The sequence below is a fragment of the Galeopterus variegatus genome, unplaced genomic scaffold (assembly GCF_000696425.1).
Source record: "Galeopterus variegatus unplaced genomic scaffold, G_variegatus-3.0.2 Scaffold4549, whole genome shotgun sequence".
Lineage (NCBI taxonomy): Eukaryota > Metazoa > Chordata > Mammalia > Dermoptera > Cynocephalidae > Galeopterus > Galeopterus variegatus.
In genome coordinates this window covers 18,375-44,640 of record NW_007730660.1, presented here as the reverse complement: position 1 = coordinate 44,640, position 26,266 = coordinate 18,375, and the positions used below count along the sequence as shown (strand labels likewise).

Here is a 26,266-nt window from a genome sequence, read left to right as displayed (position 1 = left end):
GTGCCCTAAAGAAATATGGTTTACAAGATAGGAATGTTGATTAAACAATTGATTTGGATAGTCAGTTTTAAGTAAACCTTTTTTTTCATGTCTCTACATAAAAGGAGAAAAAGAAATATTAAGTTTATAAATTCTCCAGATGCCAAAATTGGTCTGGTTGATTAATTAATCATGCTAAATTCTTTAATTCTATTTTCTTCTCCTAAGTAAAGAGAAATCACAGATCAGCAATGAATAAATGTGGAGCTCTAATGCCATGATTAGTTTTAATGTATTATTTTGAAAACCAAGTCCTTCTCCTAGCTAAGTAAATGAAACTCTCCTTTAAGGGACAAGTGCATTTTTAATAGATTCTGGAACTCGGCTTGCATAGTAGTCATAGTTCCTCAGTGTGGCCAAGACTCCTGCAGAGTTCATGTGCTTCACTTCTTTGTTGTACTGAAGAGCATTCCCATGGATATCGGTTAACTTCCCTACAAAGAAAACAACAGTACAATGTCAGTAGCTGATGGGACCATGATATTTCTAGTTATTTTTAGGTGGCTTTTGTTTCCCTATGCAATAGTAGCCAATAAATTCTGGATTAAATAAGATAATGACCATACAGTTAAAATTTTAATTCACTTTAAGACCACGGAGCAACTTTAATTAACTAAAGAATAAAAAATTATTTTCTCATTAAAATTATTTTCATTCAACGTTTTCAATTTGGATTTCTTGGTATCAATTAATTTCTCTTCTCCTGAGGTGATTGTATTTCCTATTGGTTATATTCCATTACCACTATTAATATTTTCAGAAGTGTTTTCTTCATTCTACTATTTAATATTAACATTTTATTTGGTAAGAGTTTATGTGAAGAATGTTCATAAAATATAACTATGTTACAATTTCATTTTACATCCTATTAAGAATGGACCGTGATGAAGTATAATTTAACATATATAATATGCTAATATGATATTGATATTTGAAGAAATGCAAATAAAAATTATGTATATTGTTTACTGCCATTTTTTTTTTTACCTGACAGATTTTAAAAGGCACTGTTTACTAAGAGTAGATGTAAATAGATGTGTACTTGAAACTGAAAAAATCATCATACTATATATATATTTGTAATAAATTTTTGGTCAGATTTTTTAAAAATTCTAACTATGATTTTCTCCACCGGTACTGAGATATTAAATATTGGCTTTAAAAAGACTAAATAAGGTAATGTCAATGATGATGAACATTTTACTTTTCAAGGAAAAAAACCCTAAAAGCATTAAAGACATAAATAAGGTTAAATGAAATTAACTATGCAGATCAAAGTCCACAAAAGATACTATAACTAAAGAAAAACAGATTTGCTGAAAATGTACTTTCTCACCTATGAAATGAGGGGTTTTGACTGAATAATCTCTAAGTTTCGTTCTAGTTTTTATACCCTAAAAGTCTACGTAAAGTAATATTATTGAAATACTTTGTGTTAGCATAATATAAAAACTGTATAGAAACTAATTTCCTGCAATAAAACAGACTAACCTCCTACAGCATGTAAAATAACTTCTGGAGCACAAGTGTCCCACTTCTTGCATCCAGGACTTGCAAATATGTAAGCAGAGGCTTTGCCTTCAATCAGCTGAATAATCTGTAAGGTGAAAATAGCACTTATCCCTCAGCCATGAAATGACTGAGGTACAAATAATACTACTTGTTTCTATCAAAGATATTTCATCAGTTCCTCTGTTAGACTTAACTTAGGTTAAAGCCTTTAGCAGGTTTAAATTATAGCAGCATTATGAAGAAATACATAAAACAGATGCAAAATAACAGAGCAATCTGAAGATAACTGAGCAGTCTCCATATTCCAAGTTACATGAAATAAAGCAGACTGGCCTGCCAACTCAGTTGGTTAGAGCACAGCCTTATAACACCAAGGTCACGGGTTTGGATCCCTGTACTGGCCAGCCGCCAAGAAAATAAAACAAAATAAAGTTTTCTTTTTATTCATGTTGTTTTTCTTTCTTACTATAAAAGAAATATATATTTATTGTAGAAAAACTAAACTTTTTAAAACTTCTAAAAAGTTGACTATTAAATAAAAGATAGAGCAGTACATTATTGTACTGCTTTATAAAGCAGTACAATAATGTATAAATTGTAGTAAGTCCTAACATATGTACAATGTTGACTAGTCTAACAAGTACTTTCATAAGTCTTTGGAGTCACATCTATTGCTACTTCCAGTACCAAAATGCAAACTTTTAAATATCATCCTAACAATTCCTGTAATATTCATACAAAACTGAGGTCACTGATAGAACTTGCATGACTCTAAACAGTAATTTGCTATCAGGCTTTCATTCGCCAATGAAATTTTTTCATTATACTGTAAAATAATTATTACTGTAAAATTCAGGCTTCAGATATTCAGATGAAGAGACCAGACTGAGAGAATGAGGAAAATTTCAGTGAACATCGAACAACCTTGCTGCAGGCTTTTGAGTAAAAAGCTTTTTCTTTCATATAACAAATGTGTCAAATCTTATATTATGTGGGAAGAACTATGCCAGGTATATTTTTTTGAGGTGAGAGGGGCTACATATAACCTTCTCAAAGGGGTCCTTGATGTAAAATAGTTAAGAATTGCCCAACAAGGTTTTTTCCGAGGAGAAAGGTAGACATGTGCAGGATGAGGACTTTACTTAGGAGAAGAGTGTTCCTTAGGAATAAAAGAGAAAAATGGGCTTTTGTAATTATAAAAGTAAGGGGCAAAGAGCAATCATACTTGCCACTATTTCTATTTTGGTGAATACCAGGAATACATTTTCACTTTTAAATGTTTTAGATTTTTTTTTTACGTGTTTTTTAAACTTTCATTTTTCATCATTGTCAGTAAATGCCTTTAGAAAATCTAAACATAGTTGTGTATTGCTTCCAAAACACAAATGACAAGAAATGAATTCCATCCAGTTCAATAAATATTTATTATCTGCCTCTCCTGTGATAGGTACACACGTGTGCAATGCACACGTATCAAGAACTGCACACAGTTCAGAATCACTACAGTATGAGCTGAGGGACAGTAGGATGTGGAGGATACTGACATTGAGATAGAAATAAAACACACGCATTTCACAAGGCCAAAGCCTGTAGCTTAGAAGGACCAAAGTACTGTAGTGTAGAGGACCAAAATCTTTAGGTTAGCCTGTAGTGTAGGCCAAAGCCTGCAGTTTAGAAGGACCAAAGTCCTTAGTTTAGGAAGCCAGGGCCTCTATCTTAGGGGGTCAAAGCCCAACCCTTTAGGAAAACATGTAGAAATGCTAAGATTGGAAAACACCAGAAAACTTTCACAGGACTAAAGCCTTTGATGTAGATAACAGAATTGAAGCGCAGCGAAAAGTGATTGCTCTGGGGGCAGTTGCCTTTGGTGCAGCTAAACCTAGATGCTGGGAAAGTATGTGAGCTAAAATCTTCAAGGATATTCTGCTAGTTAGTGCTTGGGAGGCATTCACATCTTGCCCTAAGCTGTTTCTTTGAGTTTCTTGGGGAGTTAGGCCCTTTGGTGATTGTCTCATTGTTTCTTTTTGTATGTCACATAGCTTAGTTTTATGACTCCTTTTGATGGTAAATTGCTCGAACTATTTTAAACTATGCCTGCTTTAATGAAGATTGTCACTAAGCCAGTTTGTTTATGTTTTCACTATGACTGATTAAACACCTGTTTTTCTTCTGTAACTTTCTTGACTTCACAATAGAAACTGAAGGAAAAACTGACTTGGGGCTGTGCCTGGGCTCTCCTCTCTTGAAGGAGTTTTCCTCAGTACAGTCCCTTTGGGCTTCTCATTGCTCTGAATACCTGGGCTCTGAGTAATCTTTTGCATCTCCATCACTCCATGAGAGGTGACAGTAGGAGATGAGGCTGGGCACGTGCAGCACCAGGATGCAGAAGGCTTTACGTTCCATGCTAACAGGTGTGGATTTCAAAGTGTTGTAAAGGGCAGTCTTCTAAGGATTTGAAACAAGGGAGAAGTTTTACATTTTTAATTGCTCCAGTGGCATTTACGAAGACTGAGTTGAACAGCGACACCACTTTGGAAGCAACTATAATAGTCTGGGTGAGAGATGATGATAGGTTTCTACTATAGTACTGGCAGTTGAGATGGACCAGAGGAGACATTAAGGAAGTATTAAGACGACATACAGGTAAGACCAGATTGAGAGACTGTGAGGAAGGAAGGAGCCTAGGATGTCTTTCAGATGTCTGGTTGGAGCAACTGGGAAAATGGTGGTGCCATTAACCAGATAGTAGATAGGGAAAACAATACACCTGGGAGCAGGTGGAGAGAGGATGAGCTCCAACTGGACACATCAAATTTGAGATATCTGAGGATGTCACCAATATGATGTCCAGGGGACAATCAGATGAGAAGAGATCCGGGCTAGGGATGCAGATCACATCATGTCCCATTTCACAATCCTCTCAGAAGGATGAAAGAATGAAGGGATGTTCAGGAAGGGGGCAGGCTGGCCTGTCCCTATTGTCCATAGAAGAAGATCTAGGGAATAATCCAGGATGGTCCTTGGGAAAATAAGGTCTTTGGCAAGAGGCATGGGGTCTTATCCTGATGACTTTTATTAATACTAAACTCTTAGAAAAAAAGAATTGAGCCTTTGATTTCTTTTTAAAATTTAAATGTTGCTGAAATGGGCTTTCAGTGGCAAAGTATAACCTTTGATCCCTTTTCTTAAACTCTTATTTCATGTTTTTAAAAAGTTCAGTATCTCCTTCAATGATTCAATTGCATTTCTGAGCAGAAGACAAACCTGTTTCCTACCTTGTTTCCTGCTCCTCCCACTCGCAGCACCTCATCAGGGTTCATAGCAGTAACACAGTCAATAACCAACTTGTTGCTATGGGATCGGGTAGTTGTGATAATGTGTTTCCCAGCAGGGACTTCTTTCAGCTGAAACCCAAAGGCACCTAAACCTAAAACTCCCCAGATTGTCCTTCCCAACACAGCATCTGGTCCCGCCTATATAAACAAGTGAAACAACAACAAAGCTTATAATCATTTGGAGAAAAGTGTTAGCCATAAATGGAATATTTAGTTATATCAGCATCATGATTTTTTAAAAATAAAGACACAATAATGCTATAAAGTACAAGAACAATATCATTGACAACTTTTCCTGAGAGGATCAGCTGATTATTCTCATTACTGTTTTGGTTAATAGTTTCAAAGGTACTGAAGGGAACTTTTGGTTATTCCCTGGAGACTTCAGGAAAGGAAACACCATATACTCATTATGGTTTCTCTCTAAATCATTCAGTGATCTCTTTGTTGTACAAGGGGTCTTCTGAAAGTTCATGGAAAGATTTGTATTATCTTTTAATTCTATTTTTACGCAAACTTTTTGAAGTACCTTCATATTTGAAAACATCCGTTTTCCAAAGGTACTGAAGTCCCCAGGAAATGGAAACACCATGTATTAATTACTACTTTTCATTATCCTAGGAACAATAAGGATCATGTTACTATGCGAATAGGGGATGGTGAGAATTTATTTTGCTGCTACAGAGACACAGCAACTGAATAGACTGATACTGATGAGTAGCCATGGAGAATGGGGCAGGGTTAAGATCTTACTGACAACTGTGGTGGTAAAATGACAATGATAATTCAGTGTTCAAATCTGTATTCCAATTTGCAGAACTCAAAATTTTTAACCACATTGTTATAACTACACACTTCATATAGAAAAACATAACCTGTATTTCATGGAGAGTAAAATTGATATATAAAATGATTAATACAAAGTCATCAAACTATGATTATGTTAATATAGTAGACATATATATATTTTACTGAATACCAAACATGTACCAGTCACCATACTAAGTGCTTTAAATGTATTATCTCATTCAATCCTCAAAACAACCTCATGAAGTAGATATTATCATGCTTATTTTAAAGACGAGAAAAATGAGATTTGGAATCATTATGTAGCCTGACCAAGGACTCTAGGAAGTTTGTAACCAAACCCAGGCTCAAATGTAGTCAGAGCCAGTATTTTCCATCACAAAGTTAGACTGCCTGAGTTTACTTGTCAAAACATTTTCAAACACATCTTATTTGTCCTAGAGCAGTACCCTGAGTACTTTTATAGTGAAATATGCTTATACTGCAGGTTGGGTTTCCTGCGAAGCAGACTCTGAGACAGGTGGGATGTTTGTTAAGGACTGTGCTTGAGATGCACATCCGTGGAAGGAAGGCCTGGGCAGAGGGAAAAAATGAGCTATGATGCAAGCCCAACAACAGCTTCAGCTGATGTTGTGGGGAACTCTGGAGCTAGAACGGCCCTTCAGGGTTATCCCAAGTGGTGATCAAGTGCTAGGCCTTTATACTCCTGCAGGCATGGAAATGGACTGCATTGGGAAGGATGTGACCCTGGGTGAGACAGCTCTTGACAGGTGAGGCAATCCCAAGATGCTAACTGCTGGAGGTACTCCCTGAAGATGGGCAGCAGAGGAAGCAAAGAACAAGCACCGGGTTCTCAATAAATGCTAGTGTGCTTCGTTTATTCCCGCCTGGCCCCCTGCAGGAGTAGCCCGGAATCTGAAAAGCACAGATGGCCTGTACAGAGGCTCTAAGTTTCCATTAGGCCTTAGCTTGATTGCCGAGACTAGTTCCATGCTCCCAAGAAACCTATTTATTAATTCCCAGTTATGCTGAGTTAGCTCCCCAGTTATTCTCAAAAAAAGAAGAAAGCATACTAAACAGTGGACTAAAAAGTCATATTCCCTCTGTAAATAAATATGTAGGCAAAGAGGATGGGACTGAGGAATCTGGTGTCCTGGTGAGGTAAATACAATTTCATAAGGCAACCAACTGGCCTTCCTCTCTGCTCCTGATCTCGAAGTCTTTCTCACTGTGTCTCTCCTTCAAAGACTCCACACCAATTCTTTAAGGGTAGTAAAGGCTAACGCTGAATTAATAAACAGGTTTCACAATGGCTAAGAAGCTAGCTCTGATGTGAAAACTGATAGGGTTTCTTTGTACTATGCCATACTGTTCCTTTAAGTACATACCAGTTTCAGTATCTGTTACAAGCAATAATAAAATTTGAATAGTGAAGTCTTTCATCTCGCTCAAGGGAACAATATCGAGTAACAGTTAAGGATTGGACCTGAGTTTGAATCCCAGCTCTGCCATTTACCAATGGGTGACCTTGGGCAAGTTAATTGCCTCAGTTTCCTCTTCTTTAAAATGAGGATAATGGTTTCCTGAAAGGGCTGCAGTGAGTATTATTTGAGATAATGCAAGTGAATCCCTTGCACCTGGCAGCACACAGTAAGCTCTTAAACTCTTGATAAATTTTAGCTATTACTATGGTGATGATGCTTATTTAAAATGGAATCTTGAGCCCTGAATACCACCAATACAGCTGAGCAACTTTCCTACTTCAATTTTTTGCAAATTTTAAAGCATAAACAAGAGAGAAGGAACAGAGAGGATAAAGAGTGTACAGAAGAGAATGTGGCAAAGGGAGAGGTAATGCAGAGAACAAAACAGGAGAAAATGAGCCGGTGCATGGGGTGCACAGTGACTACCTGGGGTAAGACAAGTTGCCTACCTCTCTTCTGCCTACTAGTGGAGCCAGAACCCTTGCTATTTTTCTCCCCTTTGCTTCATTCCTGTGTTCCCTTAACTTCTGGTTTTCATTATTCTGTAGAAAATGAATACAATTTTTCTAATCTCAGAAAGAAGTAATAAAATTAATAACAACCCTTAAGCATTTAATCTTTTTTTATGAAAGATGCCATGTGTTATAATTTTTTCTATGAATTAAATGCCCCTCTTTTAAGTAATAATATTAACTTCCTTGAAAGTTTACATAAAAATCACAAAGTTGTGTCTGTATATAATACTGTATAAACATTAAAGTCATATTAAAAGAATTAATGGACACGTGATTCAATTTGAGAGACTTTCCTAATAATGTATAACTATTTTGGTAAATCCAAAGAAACACATGATTATAAATAAAATTTATAATAAATAAAATTTTATAATCATACAAACAGCAAGAAAAAATAAATTTATACTAGAAGTGAAGATTAATCCTGCTCTTAACCATATTTTAATCGGCAATTCAGAAGTAACAGTCCCCACTCTGGTTACTTTGTTTCTCCAAAGTTCTGTCAAAATCACATTTCATGTAAATATTGATGTATTTTATCTCAACAATTTCCTTTAAACTTTAATGTGATTTAATGGTATATTCTTGCTTTGAAATTACACTAGTCTCTTGCTTCTAAGGAAGGCAATTTCTTTGAAGTATAACAAAGTCAAGGCAGATTAGAAGAGACAGTAAGAGAAAAGAGTGCAAGAGCGTATTTAGTTCTGTTATCAATACTGACTACAATTTAGGCACTATGTGGTATTACCTGGAAAACAACATGGCTAGCATCTTTTCTTTGTTGAAATGGTTCATTTCTTCAGTGTGCTTCAAGAACTACCTGTAAATCAGGTGTCTTGATGACTGAGCTAATCAAGAAACATATCGGTAATTCCCAAACTTCTGCATTTAAATCATAAGGAATACATTAAAAACCTAGATAATGTATACAGTGTGTCTGTGTACACATACGTACATACATATATATACATATGCAAATATACATTCCTGGTATAAATGCCCCCAGAGGTTCTGATTCAATTGGTCTGGGATGCAACCTGGGAATCTGTATTTTGAAAAGCTCCCTAAATAACTGCATGTGCAACCAAGTTAGAAACCATTGGATTAGATAACACTAGGAATCATATAACACTATAATTATTTATCTAATAAAATATTTTTGTATCACTTATAGTAATACCTGGTAGTTGTAATATGGTTGGTTAATAATTCCTGCTATGGCTTTTCCTTCATAAGCAATTCCAATAAGAACTGTTACATTGTCAAGAAGACCTGTAAAGAAGAAATAAGTATCAATTATAACTTTTTCATGTTATGACTCATCATCAGTACATCAATTACTACAAGTTATTTTTGTAGTAAAGGTGTGGAATTTGCAATGATTCATCCATGATCAATCCTACTCATGGCAAAGTGCACAAATTATAAGAGAGATGGGCAGAGACAGAAATAGGGTCTATGACCACCAACTGAATTGATAATCATGGTCTCATTAGTACAATTTGTATATCAACTAAATAAATAAGGCAGCCATCATGATTCCTCTATGCTCCTTCTACCACCATCCAACTCACTCTTATCTGCTGAATCATTTTTTTTTTTTTTTTTTAAAGATGACTGGTAAGGGGATCCTAACCCTCCACTTGGTGTTGTCAGCACCACGCTCTCCCAGGTGAGCCAACCGGCCATCCCTGTATAGGGATCCAAACCCGTGGCCTTGATGTTATCAGCACCACACTCTCCTAAGTGAGCCACGGACTGGCCCTTCATTCTATATTTTTGGATTACTCTCTAGACTTGCATTTCAAGCCTTTAAAGCAAGGTTTCTCAAAGTGGGGTCCATGGACTATTAGGCAGCATTAGAACTAAATGACATAATTTTTACATTACAGATCTTCTCAGACTCCTTCCCAGAGCTAGTGAATCAAAATTTCTCAGGGTGGGGGTCAAGACCTACATAAGCTTTCTAGGTGCTGTTATACACGCGAAAGCTCTCTAGAGCTTCCCTATTTCTCAATGGATTATAGAGATATTTTCAGTACACGCACACCATATGATTCTCTCATTGGAAATATGTTTCATTCAAGGATAGAGAAAGTTTTTTCTAGTAATTATGAGAGATTTTCTTTTTTTAAGCCACGAAGCTGACAACCAATATAAGAAAATCTATGTAGCTCTTCATTTCAAAAATAAAACTCTAAGCTTAAACTTAAAACTCTGGCTCTGAGCCTAGTCCATCTTACTTTTATGTTGCCAGCTTTATTTTAATTTGCTGCTTTCTAATTTTTCTCATCTTAGATTCAGGAAGGAGAATACTGTACTGTTTTGAAACCCATCTTTAAAGATAGGGCCGTGAAGTGAGAAAGTAGTCACAGAGGAAGGAAGGTAAGCGGGAGGCACGGACGGTGGTGGCGGAGCAAGGGCAGTACAGTCGTGTGTGCCCCTGTTTTTCTACCCCAATAAATCTGGGGTTCAGCGCAGTCCCTTTGGTTGTTTGGGGGACATTAGAATTGTGGGGCTGGTGAAGTATGTCAGGGGTAATATATGAAGGAGATAAATTTTCTCAATCAGTCATGACAATCCCCAATGTAAGATAACAGTTAGCTACCATGAGCACAAATAGAGCTTTAGGGAAAAACATAAAACATGATACCAGCTTTTCACACAACATATGAAATATCAAATGTTTACAACTAAACATCACACCCTAATCCTACTGCTGTCTAATACAAATACAAGAGACACCGACCTTCAGTATATTCCTTTGTACCATCCAGAGGATCAACCCAGACCACAAGCTAAAAAAACAAAAACAGGAAATATCTAAATCAAGCATACAAAATTCCAAAAAACACATTTAAATAGATTAAAACTACTCTTTTTTTCACTTTTGAGATTATATTATGAATAGTTTAAGCCAAAGTCATCTGTTTGTGATAATGAAAAAACTTTGTTTTGTAATTGTAGAGAAAATCCATTTAAATTAAAGTCTGATTTAAAGTATTTTAAATATAAAATGCTTAACTGATAAAAGTTAATAACCACTTGAACACAAAGTACAATGCCATGAACACATTGAGCTCTAGATGGCGGTACAAGGATAATTTTCAAAGTGGCATCAAAAATGTTTTGAACAATGTGTCATTGCTACTCATTTTTATACATAAGTGCTGTTTTTTTAAAAAATGACAATCTGAATATTTTAAGGACACAGTTCATATAAGCCAAAGAAAAATGAATAGTTCATAAAACTGACAGTAGATTTAAAAAAAAAATTTCTTCTTCTTCTTTTTTTTTTTTCCTTTTTGTCTTTTTTCGTGTCCGGCAACGGATCGCAACCCTCAGTGTCACGCCTGGACCGGGACCAGCAACGGGATCGCAACCCTCGGCGTCACGCCCGCACCTCGCTCAGCCAGTGAGCGGGAACCGGTCTGTATGTGGGATCCGAACCCTCGGCAGGAGCGCCGCCGCGCTCCCAAGCGGCGCACTGTAGCAGTGCGCCACCGGGCCGGCCCCCCAAAAAAATTTCTTCTGCTTAGGACTTTAACATGAGTCAGGATACGCTGCCTCTCACCACTAGAATTGTAACAATTGGTGTGAATTTGTGAGAGTGCATATTTCTTTTTTTTTTTCCTTTTTGTCTTTTTTCGTGACCGGCAACGGATCGCAACCCTCAGTGTCGCGCCCGTACCGGACCGGGACCGGCCACGGGATCGCAACCCTCGGTGTCGCTCCCGCACCTCGCTCAGCCAGTGAGCGGCCGGTCTGTATGTGGGATCCGAACCCTCGGCGGGAGCGCCGCCACGCTTCCCAAGCGGCGCACTGCAGCAGTGCGCCACCAGGCCGGCCCGAGAGTGCATATTTCTGATGGAAGGCACCACGTCTTCTTTTCTTTATATCCTCCATACCACAGAGCAAAGTGCCTTACTCATAGTAAGTACTCAATGAATGTGTGATAAACGATTTAAAATTAGAAAACTCAAGAAGTATCATGGTTATCTGAATGAAACCATAGGTTTAACTTTCGCAACTACAAAAGTAAGCAGAATGATTTTTATGGCCTTCTAAAAATAAAAGGTAACAACCTGTTTCATCTCCTTCCAGTCCCAATTACCAATGAAATGTTTCACTTCCAAATCTACTAAATAAAAAATTTTATTTTCTTCCTAAAAATATTTCTAATAAGGTTTCAGAATGGAATGGAAACTAAGAGGGTGAGAAACTAAACTCTTTAACAGTTCAGACATCCTATGTGGTTACCAGATACTTCTACACTGGCTCTGAAAGATTACAATTTCCTTCTGCTATTTTATAGCTACCAATTTTCGTCTTATAGGCAAATATCATTTCCTTTACTGAGGCAAAAGGCACAGATTAACAGAGAGTTATGTACAAACGTAAATCGTACATCTTCTTCTTTAATAGTACTGTACTGTGACGGGCATGGTTGCTTCAGTATTTCCTCCCACTGACCCTCTTCAATCAGCTCGTGATCCACTTCCTCAGAAGGCAGGTCCTACGGCAGAGATGACATTAAATGTTACTGAAGCTGTTTAGTGTTTACAGAGTACACTTTGTCTCAGTGACAATATAATAAATATTATAAACTTATCTAAACAAGTGACTCTGACATCAGATATTCTACTGTCTCAGTTACATGAGACGTCAATTCCTCCACTTTCAAACTGTTATAGTCTTTGAGAAGCTTGATTTTATTTTATTTATTTATTTATTTTGTCCTTTTTGAGACTGGCCGCACTGCGCTCAGCCAGTGAGCACTGTGAGCGCACCGGTCATCCCTATATAGGATCTGAACCCACGTCGGGAGCGCTGCTGCACTCCCAGCGCCGCACTCTCCCGAGTGCACCACTGGCTCGGCCCAGTAAGCTTAATTTTTTTTTTTTCCTTTTTGTCTTTTTTACTGACCGGTAACGGGATCGCAACCCTTGGTGTTGCGCCCGCACCGCACTCAGCCAGTGAGTGGGAACCGGTCTCCACATGGGATCCGAACCCTCGGCGGGAGCGCCGCCGCGCTCCCAAGCGGCGCACTCTCCAGTGTGCCACCGGGCCAGCCCAGTAAGCTTAATTTTAAAAAGAAACAACAAAGGGCTGGCCCCATGGCGCACTCGGGAGAGTGCAGCGCTGGGAGCGCAGCGACACTCCCGCCGCAGGTTCGGATCCTGTATAGGAATGGCCGGTGCACTCACTGGCTGAGCACGGTGCGGGTGACACCACACCAAGGGTTGCGATCCCCTTACCGGTCACGAAAAAGACAAAATAAATAAATAATAAAAAGAAACAACAAAACCCATTTTATTCCCCATCTTATAGTTTGTATAAGTATTGGAACAGTTATAATAACAGTATTATTCTTTTATAGCTAAGAATTAAGATACCTGGCCTAGAAATGGACCAAAATTTTTCAAAATCAGCTATTTCCTCCCAGTCCAAGGAATGCAACTATTATTTTTATGGTTAAACACTGGCTGTAATGCTTGAAGTCATAACAATGGTATATAAATCATTAAAATGTCAGCTATAAATGCATATGGTAAATAGGGATCAAAAAGTATTATGTCTCTGACAACTCTTACCTCTTCCCCTATAATTGTCAGTTTGGGGAATTTCCGTGCCAGTGAAGAGCATATGCTCATCTGCACCAATCTGTCAGCTTTGGTCTGCAGGTCTGTTGCACATGTCTGTAACAAAGAATACAAATTTTAGCAGAACTTATGTGAAATAAGTTGTCCTCTGATTCCTAATACGTGAGTGTCTATATAATTTAGATTACACTGTCAGTTTTTAGATTCATAGAACTTAACACCAAATGAGTCGATTAGTTTCTTGGCTTGGTTTTTTTTTTCCTCATAGGATTAATAGTGGTTAAAGTTTGGAAAGGAGTTTTTAAACAATTCAGAATATTTTCTTCCCTAGTTCAGGAATTCCTTTTTGTAAGATTTCTGGACATCAACCTTTTGCTTAAACAGGTTAAGAGACAGGAAATGCGTAATATTTAACTTTGTCTTGAAAAGTTGTGTCTTTAGTTATTTGAAAGGTATTTCTTATATGGATCCTTCTATAACTTCCCCTTACAAATCCTAACAATTCAAGAGGTCATCAAGGTGATTCACTGGTGTACAGAAAGAATCCTATTTCTAAAATCTAAAAAACATGAAGATGAACCGCAGCAATTTAATATACAGCTCACCTGTGGCACCTTCACTCAATACATAGGTCAGATAGCTGTGCTTCTTGAAGATAGTAGAAAATTTTGCAATTAACAGCCACATTGTTTGATTTCAGAGAATTACAATATATTGCAATTTATATACGCCTGGTTAGGTGGTTTTACAGATCATATTATCTTAGTAGAATTTTTATAATACTTTGAAATGAGATAAGGAGTAATCATGAAAATCAAACTTTTTTGCTATATTGAAGTTTGCTGGTTATCTCAATGCAAAGTACTATACTACTAGAATGTAAGTTCCATAAAGGGGTTTTATCCCCTAAAGAATTGTACCTCACACACAGTAGGTGCTCTATAAACATCTGTTGAATGGAACTACTTAAAAGAATAGCTGAGTTTGAAAATTAATTATGTATCAATCAAGTTTGGAGATCACTGCTATAGAGAAAAAAAGACACACTGAAAGCCATTCAACTACATGAGGAAAGCAATCCCAACTCTTTTCTTCTCTAAGACAAATATTTCCTGCCCTTTTTATTAACATAGTGCCAGACCTCAGCTTCTGGTCAACAGGGCAGATTAGACGGTCCCCAGTGTCACTCTCTCCCAGAAATCAACCAATTTACAACTATTAAAAAGCAACAACAGCCAAGCTGGGGCTGCTAGAGCTCAGGGGAAGAGAAGGGGAGAACTATGCAGTTCATGAAGGCAAGAGAAGCCATGATGAGAGACTGAAAGGACCACTCCCACCACTTCGAGCCCTGGCCGCTTAAAGGCTGGCCCTGGTGAGCTCACAAAGCAAGAGATGGCAAGAGCCACTGCTGTGGGCCGACCCGGTGGCGCACTGCTACAGTGCGCTGCTTGGGAGCATGGCGGCGCTCCCGCCAAGGGTTCGGATCCCACATACAGACCGGTTCCCGCTCACTGGCTGAGCGAGGTGCAGGCGCAACACCGAGGGTTGCGATCCCGTTGCCGGTCCGGTCCGGTACGGGCGCGACACTGAGGGTTGCGATCCGTTGCCGGACACGAAAAAAGACAAAAAGGAAAAAAAAAAAAAAGCCACTGCTGTGCCCTTTGAATGAAGTTGCTTGGAGGTGACAGGGGAGAAGAGGGCCTTGGTGGCCCTCAGGCCAGCAAGTCCACTAACAGCGTTCCTATGAACCCACACAGGAGCGAGAAGTCACAACAACTGAAAAAAGGAGCCACTCAGAGGCTAGTAAGTTATTGCAAGGGACTAGCACACAGCCTGTCCCATGGGAAGTGTTTGGAGTATGGGCGATGGGGAGATGGCCCCACTGGGGGAGCATTGGGGCACAGCATGGACAGCTGATCTGCCCCGGAATCAGCACAGGACCACTCAGTGGAGACTGGTTAGGAATATAGAACTGCAGAGGTGCAGTTTGCTGAAAAGACTCATGCCCAGACCAGTTTCCACACAACCCAGGTGCACTGGATCTCATGAGACCCAGAAGTACCTACAAAATCAACCATTAAAACCTGAGCTGCACAAAAAGCCTTCCCCAGAAAATCAGCAGCAAAGCAGCAATTCAGCTTAACCACAGGGCTCAAGTGCTGGTCCCCACAGGAAGTTCTCCCATTTTAGAAGTAAGCAAAGGCCAACAAATTAGTTCCAGTGCAGAGTTTAAGTAGTGGAAACAGCGAATAATCCAATACAGAACTGAAAGAAAAAACAAAACACCCACAGATCAGAGACAAAGTTTAATATTAACTAGTAAAAGTCTCATACCACCAAAGAACATCTATAAACGCTAGAATGACCGAATACCCCTGGGCCCCCAAACCAGGGAGTGGGGAAGGCCAGGGGCCACAGCCATGCCCCCCCCCCCCCCGGACACCCACAACCAGCCTAGCGACAACCACCAAATGGCTGCAGGAAGTGCCCCAGGCTTCCAAGCTGGGCAATGGGACAAATCAACAGAGTAACCATTACTCTTTCAGAAGGAGAGAAGAAATCTAGGGTTATCACAGGTGGGTGGGGAGGGAGAGGCAGCTGGGGAGAGATAGCATAAGAGGCATAAAGAATAAGTATGATTTGTGACAATATATATGCTAATAACATTGACTTCATCAACATACATCAACATTGAACCCCCAAAATACATATAATCAATTCTGATTCAATAAAAATTAAAAAATTTTAAAACTTTAAAAAAAAACATAGTGCCAAACCTCATCGATACCTGTGTGACAATCTGATTTTGCCCTGCTTCTTTTAAATTAAGGTATCGACAGGTGAATATGAAGTACTAGAAGTGCCTGAGTAGTACAGAGGACAATAAGAATATTACTTTTTTTTCCTAACTTGGACACTATATTTCTATTACTCCTTAGTTATAGGCTTCAAAGCTGTACATATATTATAATCATAATGCAAAATCAATTTAAGCAAATAACTGATACTAAGGAAAAAAATCTGGAAGGAAATGACTCAAAATATTGGTAATGGGTGGGGCTGGACAGTTAGTTCAGTTGGCTAGAATGCAGCCTTGTAACACCAAGGCCAAGGGTTTGGATCCCCATCTGGCCAGCCACCAAAACCAAATAAATAAATAAAATCAGCATTAAAAAAAACTTTTTAGGGCCAGCCCATGGCTCACTCGGGAGAGTGTGGTGCTGATAACACCAAGGCTGCAGGATCGGATCCCATATAGGGATGGCCAGTTAGCTCACTGGCTGAGCATGGTGCTGACAACACCAAGTCAAGGGTTAAGATCCCCTTACCAGTCATCTTAAAAAAAAAAAAAAAACTTCTAAAAAATATGTATATATAGGCAATGGTAGGATGATGGATGATTTTTGTTAACTTCTTGCTATTTTTCTCCATTTCCTATTTTTCATAATAGAAGAAACTTTATAAAAAAGAAAAGACAATAAGATTAGTAGCCTTCTGAAGCAGCTGTATTAAACAGTTGGCTTATCATTGAGCATATCTGTGGTCAACTAAACCCTTTTTTTCCTAAACAAATTTGAATCAGAATTACCTCATGTAACTTGAACATGAATACAGGACTTTGTAATTATTCCTCTTCTAAACTCTTGTTGGATTTGGTCCACTTTTCTCAGAGGTTGCAACTATTTTGAATACTTATTCTGTGATCCAATACATTAACTAGCCCTCCCAGCTTCATTTTGTCAACAAATTTGATAAGTATATTTTCTGTATTATCTTCTTCCACAAAATTTTTGAGACGATACATTCAATAAATGTTTAAAACTATAGGTAATTCAATGATTAAAGAGAACTGGACAGAATAAGGAGTGGAGTACTGTGACGTATCAGCAATAATCCTTTTCCAAGTTGAAAATGAATCGTGAGTTAAAATATTTGAGTAATGTTATTCACCCAATTATGAATACATCTAAAAGTAACTTGGGATAGGAAATGTCAACTACATAACTATGAATAGCTTGTATCTTTTTATTTTTTTTTTAAAGGAAAATGACAGACTATAATAAATGATTTACTGAAATCAAGATAACGTGTATCTATTTCCTATACGATCAGGCTCATAAATCTACCAAAAAATGAAATGAGATTTATTTCCCTGGTTCTTATGATTTTTATTCTTAACTTTTTAAAGCAGTTATGTTGAGTGTCTTATAATTAGCTCACATAAACTTATTTCTAAGTTGTTTTTTATTCATATATATGGCTCTTTTTTATTTTTATGATAACAACCTTAGATAGATTCTTGACACCATAAATGAGTGACTTAACTCACTCTATTTTAACCATTAAAATGTTAATGATAAATCATATCCTATAATTTTCTCACTTGGACAAAATTACAATACAATCTTTCTTAAACATTATGATAAAAATTTAAATATTAAAAGTCAATATATGGAAATTTACATTTAAAGTTTGTAATGTAAAGTAATAACCAAACCTTGTTATTGAAGATTATATTTTGAATTGGAATTCATGCATGGTGGTATTTCTTTTAGCAGTCACCTATCACTATAATCTTTCTGATAATTTACCTAAGTGTTTAATTACAGTACTGGAAAGAAAAACCTTATTTTAGGTTTCTTTTCCATGAGGAAAAAAAATATATCACTTTGAATATAAGGAATACTAATTTAAATGCCAAGTTTTACAAAACATGTCAAGTTCATTAAGGATTACATGGCTTTGCATTTGATAGATTACTCCAGGACTTGAAGCTCAGTTACAATGCCCTGGGGCTGGACATTGGTCAGAAAGGCCTGTCATGTAAATACAAGATCTTGGATGTCAGAAGTCTGGAGTTATTTTTGAAGCAGAAATGAAACACATTTGAACTGAGGGTCTTGCAGTCTCCATGAAGGAGCTATCAGTTATTTTAAATGTTAATGTCTGTCCAGAGTTTTACATCCTTTAGCTAAACCTTAATGAAGAAAAATAAAATATGAAAGGAGAGTTTCAGTACCTTTTCCACGACACCCAGGTCTCCGTCGGCGATGACACGTCTGACTATCATTCCTGCCTTCTGAGCAACAGAATACGCTGAGGCCACCAACCGCATCAGCACAGTGTGACTAGAAGCCATGAGAAGCCCTTAAAGAAAACTGAGAAAAATGTTTTGTTAGTTTCAAAGCCAACTACTGGTTTTATTTACTTGAATCCAATTCAACATATTTATTGAGTGCTTACTTGGGGCTGCCTCAACTAACTGAGTAGGTCCTTTAACAAATATTTACTAAAAAAAGACTTCAGTAAGCATTAACTCTCATAATAAATCCTATAGCTTTCTTTCTGCAGAAGCCTGGGAAAAATTAGCCCAGGCTGCTGGGCGTGTGAAGAAGTTTGTGTGTGTGGTATACAATGTGCAAAGGCTGTGGAAGATGCTTTAGGGGCTAAAAATATGAGATGTAACATATGCCTTTTTTTTTGTTAGGAGCTAATATTTTAGTGGGTTGTCAGTAAAACAGTGTAACCTAATGTCTGTAACAGAAAACTGGTAAGCTCCAAGAGAGGTATGAATAGCGTAAGGAATACAAGCATATGTGTGGGGTAATTAAAAAGAGGAGGGTTTGTGTGTGATTACAGTTATTCTCTGAAATCAGTGTGAAAACAATCATGTGAAAACAATTGTTTTCAATCATATTAAACAATTATTTTCTGAAATTAATTCTTTTAGATACTGAATAAAACTTTATTTATTTTTTAAAAAGATGACCGGTAAGGGGATCTTAACCCTTGACCTGGTGTTGTCAGCACCACGCTCTCCCAAGTGAGCCACGGGCCGGCCCCCCCAAAATTTAATCTATTATTTACCCCCGTCCTCAACAGTAGCCAAATACAAAGGGAAAAAGCAACCTAACTAATTGGAACGAAGACCAATCATCTGGAAAAGTAATGAGTGCCAGAGAAGTCCCTAGCGCCAATGAAACAAATGGAAAAACAGCCTTTAGGATCAAGCATATTCCTCTTTGAAAATACAAATTCAAGTCCTGCAACTGTAGTGACTGTTCTGTATGCTGAGATGCCCCAAAATTTAATCTATTATTTACCCCCGTCCTCAACAGTAGCCAAATACAAAGGGAAAAAGCAACCTAACTAATTGGAACGAAGACCAATCATCTGGAAAAGTAATGAGTGCCAGAGAAGTCCCTAGCGCCAATGAAACAAATGGAAAAACAGCCTTTAGGATCAAGCATATTCCTCTTTGAAAATACAAATTCAAGTCCTGCAACTGTAGTGACTGTTCTGTATGCTGAGATGCACCAACCAGATTCCCTTCAGGACTGAAGAATTTCTTTCCCCAGCTGCTGAGACTGCCGCCAACAGATGCCCTTAGCTACCACCTTTCTTTGGGAATTTACCTGCTGAGAAGAGTCACATCACCTGAAACTTATCAACAAGAAGGTTTAAGGACCACTCCCTACTCCACCTGCGCTGCCACCCCAACTCTGAAGGGCCATGCTAGCTCTGGAACACCCAGTGAAGTTGACTGGGGCCTTAGTTGAGACTGCATCACAGCCCAGCATCACCCCTCCTACTTTTCCCTTCCCTTTCACAAATGACCCCAAGAACACTCCCTAACAAACCTCCTGCACATCTCAGTCTCAAAGTGTTTATGGGAAACTTGGGGAACCGGGGGAACCAACCTATGACAAAAACTCTAAATCAAATCAAGTCAACATTACATTATTTCACTACAATAAGGGAACACATTATTGTTCCCTATATATAGGGAATATATATAATTATAAGGACATTATAAACCTTAATTCAAGAACAGTTATTGTTCTACCACCAATTTCTTACTGAATATTTGATTTGATATCTTTTTTAACCCCTTTTACATCTTTCTTCTATCGTCCACATTCTATTCACAGGAATTATGAACATAATTGAGACAATAAACAAGTGCAGTGTTTGAAACCCTACAGAAGGAAGATGGAACTGAACTTGATGTAAGGTCGTGAATACCATGTGACCAACAGCTATCTGGAATTAGGGTACTTCAAGAAGTTCATGGAAAAATGGAATTAATATATTCGGATCCTTGCACCAGCCAGTCACCAAAAAAAAAAAGATAACACGAATGTTTCCATGAACTTTTTGAAAATCTCTCATAAAATAGGTTTCTAAGTATTTGACTTCTGCTTATCTTATTACATCATAATCAGGCTAGATTAGTTTTCTTGGCCTACTAGGTGTTACACATGGAATAAACCACTTATGATTATTACTAACTCAGGAGCACCTCAAATAGAAAACAGGAGAAATAATTTAGCAAATACTTTGTTGGCCTTACCTCTACTCCCTTATATCCATGACCAGCCATATATCTGATTTATTATCCACTGGAAAAGTAGTCTTCAGGCAACTAATTTGCTCCACCCAGATGTTTTAACCACTGAGAATATTTTAATATGTGTTGGTATGCTCACTCAGCCTCCATGTTACATAAGACTACGTTTGCAACAGGAAGATCATTTTCCCTCATTGTACAGTGTCGTTCTAACTCTTCACAGATATTTACCTTTGAGCCAGCTAAGCAATCATTTCAGCCTTGTCAGGCTTAGTATATGACTAAACTACTTCCCCTTATGTCTGCCAAGTCCATGGTATTTTCTTCCAAAGAAAAACTTTCAGGCTTTGTCTACCTTCCTCACAAAATGCATAGTATATTTATGAACCACTATTTAAAGCTAATATGTTTATAAGAGATAAGAATAGAAAAAAATGAGGTTTGATATAAAGCAGAACAGTGATTTATAAAGAGATTCCACAAATCACTTAGTTTTCTTACATATTTTTTAAACAAATGAATACAATTTTGTTCTTAATATAAAGAAAATAGTTAATCATGTAATCAAAACACAAAATCTATGAACGAGATTCCTATTAGCCTTTTTAATTGTGTTCCCTCCTGGACCTCAAATGAGAATTACCTTTTCATGGTACAAATAGATTAAGAGCAAAATCAAAACTAGCTACTTGTAAGTTAGGGAGTTAAGCAGTTCAAATTACACCCATTGTACTTCTTTCTCCACTAGTTTTATACCTTCTGGGTCCAAAAACACTACCTTTTGTGAACATGTTTTTTTGAAAGCTCAGTCAAAAACAGCATAGTGGTTAAGGGCACAGGTTCTAGATCCAACTGTCTGGGTTCAAATCCAGGCTCTGGCACACATTAGCTGTGTGACATTGAGAAAACCACTTAAATCTCTGTGCCTACACCTGTAAAATGGAGCTAGCATGGGCTGGTTGTAATTATTAAATGAGTAACACATGGAAAGCACTTGTCCCTGGCAAAAGGTAAGCACCAAATAATATTGGCTAACCATTATGATTATTATTGCCCTTATTTTTGGTTATTCTGCAGGGACATTAGGGCAATGTTAAGGGCAAAAATTTCCTATAGCTTCTGCAACAGTATTCTGACCTTTCTGTAATATGATAACCAATATGACCTATGATCACAGTACATGTTCTTTTTAATACCATTCTGGGCTTAAGGCTTAGATTAGATATGAAAAAAGTTTGCGTAACACTAAGGCAATCAACCTAACACCCCATCCGTTTAAGAAATCTTTAGAACTGCCAACAGGGCTCCTTCAGAAGGATGGAAAACAGGAATCAAATGATCAGTTTCTTCTCATGTAAACATGGTGAGCATATGAGGATTAAGATCCAGAAATGAACGATGAGTTCCTGTTCAAAATACTAAAATCTGATATATTTTTAAGTTTAAAAAAATACTAAAATCACTTATCTTTTGGAATCTGGCCAAATGATGCTAAAATTAAAGGTCATCTGGAAATAAAAATGTGAGCATAACAGAGCAAATTCTGAAAAAAAGGACAATGAACAAAGATACTCCTCTTACCGATTATCAAAATATAAAACTGTAATAATTAAACCAGCTTATCTAGAGAGACAAATTAATGAAATCAAAATCCAGAAATAGATCCAAACACACTAAAGTAGGTGTTTTCAAATCATGAGGAAAATCAATTGTGCATAAATGGCAGGGCATTTGCTAACCTTTTAAAAAAACATTGGATCTTCTCATTCTTTATATCAAAATATTTTCCAGGTCAATACATGGTTTTAAAAAATAAAGGAAGAAACCATAAAAGTATGGGAATAAAACTTGAGTGAAACACTTTATCAACTTGGTAAAAGCCTTTTAAGCATGAAAGCAAGAATCCATAAAAAAAAAAAAAAGATAAATTAGTATAAAAATTAAAACTTCTGCATAAGCAAAATGCCATAACAAAGTAAACGGATAATTGACGAAATGAGAAAAAATTCTTGTAACACATACTAGACAAATGAGCTAATTTGTAAAGGGCTCATATATCAATATGCAAAAATGAATAATCCAATAGAAAAATGAGCAAAGGATGGGAACAAGCAATTCCTAGAAAAAGAAAATCAATGGCCATTAAATACATGAAATGCTCAACTTCACTAATTACGAAACAAATGCAAACTAAAACAATGAGAAATGATCATTTATAAGATTGGTATAGAAAAAAAAAAAGGTTGCCCGGTTTGCAAGAGTGAGAGGGACCACGTTCCTGAGCATTGTTGGTAAAGATGCAAAGCGGTGAAACCTCTTAGGAGGGTTTTGATAACCTTTTAAAAAAGAAAAATGTACACATCCTTTGGACCAACAATTATACTTCCAGGGAAACCCAAATAAATCACGCAAGCCTACTAACGTAAGTTGGAAGCATATCTGCTACTGTGATAAGATTTAATTTTAGGCGTAAGGCAGTTCCTAAATTTGGGTGCGCCAACGAGCTCAATGTCTGGGTTTGCCGTGTTGTTTCTACGGTACATACAGCTATAAAAGACCCGGATCACGAAAACAGAAGCACACATAAACAATTAAAAGGCTGACACTCAAGATTCTAGGTCCGAAACTAGAATATCTGGAGAGGCAGTCTGGCTCATGTAAACTTTTTTTCTTTGTTTGAGGAAACTACTCAGATCTGCCTAAAGCCCTTGCCCTGACCGGCAAGAGTGAAACTTACCGTGACAAACCTGGAAACACGTTAGACGAAAGACACGCGTTATCAAGACACAGGTCCCTCCCCGCGTCCAGTACCACGCTCTCGTGCCGTCAATGGCTCTTTGGGGATGGAGGGCTACTGAGCATGCGCGAAACATCGCGCAAGCGCAGAACGGCTACTTCCCACTGCCCGTGCAGATTCCAGACCCACGGGAAACTCCATTTCTCCGTATTTTCAACAGGCTTTCCGCAGGTGCGCGCCACCTGAGGTCAAAGCGACAGGTGTGCCTGCTTTTAAAGATTGGTTTTGATTTCAGATGTTTACCAGCCCATTTTGTACAGTTCACTTTTTTAAAATGTTCACTGGATTAGAGGCATTGCTCTTAAGTAGCTGCTGCTTAACTTTGAGCCCTAGGGATCCGTGGACTGGCTTCAGGAACTCCACCACACCTCCACCCCAGACGACTTTGTGCCGAATTGCGTTAGAGTGCTTACCTTTTTTATTTTTATTTTTTTAAAGCTTTCATCAGATTCTTAAAAGGATCTGTGTCCCAGAAAAGATTAGGAGCCACATGCTCCCAGCACTTTTTTCCCCCTGGCTGTAAATCCTGGGAGGTTTTCTCTCTTTCTCGCCTGGTGTACCACGTCAGTGGTTTTTTGGCTTTTTGAGGCATGGAAGAAAACTTACGATTTATATCGCACTGTCAAAATTAAAAACAAGCAAAACCGAAAATTGTTTTTTCATTCAGGCATTCATTATATATTTAAGGTGTTACACCGTTTCTGTACTTGTCTGTATTTGTGCGCGCGCGCGTGGGAGGGGGCGAATATGTAAAGTAATAACGGCAGAGTGAGAACACAGTGATTTTTTTCAATATTAAAAAGCAGGGCACTGTGATCAGAATATAACAAGTAATGGAACATAAAATGGCAGACTTAAATATCAGTTGCTGGGAAAATATAAGAAAATGGTCAGGGCCCCTCAGATGTTCAGAATCTTGCCAAGCATTTGCTGTAAATATCCATGTGTACCCAGGTGTTGCTTGGTTATTGTCTAATGTAACTGCTTATGGGCACCCACATGTCCTGTGAATGGTTTGTGACCCAGTCTGTACAATGGGCTTGAGGGGTCTGTGAGTCCTAGCAATATGTCAGTTATAACAAATGTAACAATGTAAGTGTCAGGTTAGGGCAATAGCTACGCTAATTGTATGGCTAGGCAATTCATAACTAAAGCCAAAATGCTTCATTATTTTAGTTATACTAAGTTTCCATTTGTATTGTCAGGGCTCGGGCTCACACCCATTGTATAGGCTGGGTCACCAGACCCCCTCACATGCCGCTCCTTCTAGCTAATTGGGAAAGATCCCGGGAGCTGTTGGCTGATGGCCCTAGCTTAGTCCTCAGCAATGGTAGCAGCGGTGGTGGCCTTCTTGGGGCATCCTGGGGGCATTGGTAGCAACAGCTTGCAGCGACAGCCTCCAGCAGCAGTAGCGGCCTCCTCATGACCCCCCCCCCCCCGGGGCGGTGGATCAGAGCCACGCATCCTTTATACTTAAGTCCATAACCTAGGACGCCTGGGTGCACATGCGCAGTTACATTAGACAATAACCAAGCAACACCTGGGTACACATGGATATTTACAGCAAATGCTTGGCAAGATTCTGAACATCTGAGGGGCCCTGACCATTTTCTTATATTTTCCCAGCAACTGATATTTAAGTCTGCCATTTTATGTTCCATTACTTGTTATATTCTGATCACAGTGCCCTGCTTTTTAATATTGAAAAAAATCACTGTGTTCTCACTCTGCCGTTATTACTTTACATATTCGCCCCCTCCCACGCGCGCGCGCACAAATACAGACAAGTACAGAAACGGTGTAACACCTTAAATATATAATGAATGCCTGAATGAAAAAACAATTTTCGGTTTTGCTTGTTTTTAATTTTGACAGTGCGATATAAATCGTAAGTTTTCTTCCATGCCTCAAAAAGCCAAAAAACCACTGACGTGGTACACCAGGCGAGAAAGAGAGAAAACCTCCCAGGATTTACAGCCAGGGGGAAAAAAGTGCTGGGAGCATGTGGCTCCTAATCTTTTCTGGGACACAGATCCTTTTAAGAATCTGATGAAAGCTTTAAAAAAATAAAAATAAAAAAGGTAAGCACTCTAACGCAATTCGGCACAAAGTCGTCTGGGGTGGAGGTGTGGTGGAGTTCCTGAAGCCAGTCCACGGATCCCTAGGGCTCAAAGTTAAGCAGCAGCTACTTAAGAGCAATGCCTCTAATCCAGTGAACATTTTAAAAAAGTGAACTGTACAAAATGGGCTGGTAAACATCTGAAATCAAAACCAATCTTTAAAAGCAGGCACACCTGTCGCTTTGACCTCAGGTGGCGCGCACCTGCGGAAAGCCTGTTGAAAATACGGAGAAATGGAGTTTCCCGTGGGTCTGGAATCTGCACGGGCAGTGGGAAGTAGCCGTTCTGCGCTTGCGCGATGTTTCGCGCATGCTCAGTAGCCCTCCATCCCCAAAGAGCCATTGACGGCACGAGAGCGTGGTACTGGACGCGGGGAGGGACCTGTGTCTTGATAACGCGTGTCTTTCGTCTAACGTGTTTCCAGGTTTGTCACGGTAAGTTTCACTCTTGCCGGTCAGGGCAAGGGCTTTAGGCAGATCTGAGTAGTTTCCTCAAACAAAGAAAAAAAGTTTACATGAGCCAGACTGCCTCTCCAGATATTCTAGTTTCGGACCTAGAATCTTGAGTGTCAGCCTTTTAATTGTTTATGTGTGCTTCTGTTTTCGTGATCCGGGTCTTTTATAGCTGTATGTACCGTAGAAACAACACGGCAAACCCAGACATTGAGCTCGTTGGCGCACCCAAATTTAGGAACTGCCTTACG

The 26,266-nt window shown here is 38.4% G+C and overlaps 1 protein-coding gene across 2 annotated transcripts; it reads right to left on the bottom strand.

The window, feature by feature from the left end:
• Positions 1 to 243: 243 nt before the first annotated feature.
• Positions 244 to 23,496, bottom strand: BPNT1 (3'(2'), 5'-bisphosphate nucleotidase 1). 2 transcript variants are annotated; one of them, XM_008587811.1, is made up of 10 exons: positions 23,384 to 23,496; positions 18,316 to 18,454; positions 13,287 to 13,391; positions 12,101 to 12,208; positions 10,442 to 10,490; positions 8,873 to 8,964; positions 7,627 to 7,719; positions 4,827 to 5,024; positions 1,531 to 1,636; positions 244 to 473 (listed from the first exon to the last, which is right to left on the bottom strand). In XM_008587811.1, exons 2-10 carry the CDS (start codon positions 18,433 to 18,435, stop codon positions 325 to 327), a joined length of 1,020 nt encoding a protein of 339 aa, XP_008586033.1. In that variant the 5' UTR covers positions 18,436 to 18,454; positions 23,384 to 23,496; the 3' UTR covers positions 244 to 324. The 2 variants fall into 2 exon arrangements, with proteins under 2 accessions (XP_008586033.1, XP_008586034.1); XM_008587812.1 differs by lacking the exon at positions 7,627 to 7,719.
• Positions 23,497 to 26,266: the final 2,770 nt, after the last annotated feature.

What these genes read in the sequence shown, in the direction of transcription:
- BPNT1 (XM_008587811.1), bottom strand. Translation starts at nt 18,435, where the DNA reads ATGGCTTCTAGTCACACTGTGCTGATGCGGTTGGTGGCCTCAGCGTAT. An exon ending in ACCTGGGTGTCGTGGAAAAG is followed by an intron (nt 13,392 to 18,315) that starts GTACTGAAACTC and finishes TCTTTGTTACAG; the next exon opens with ACATGTGCAACAGACCTGCA. An exon ending in AACCATATTACAACTACCAG is followed by an intron (nt 7,720 to 8,872) that starts GTATTACTATAA and finishes CATTTTCTACAG; the next exon opens with AATAATGAAAACCAGAAGTT.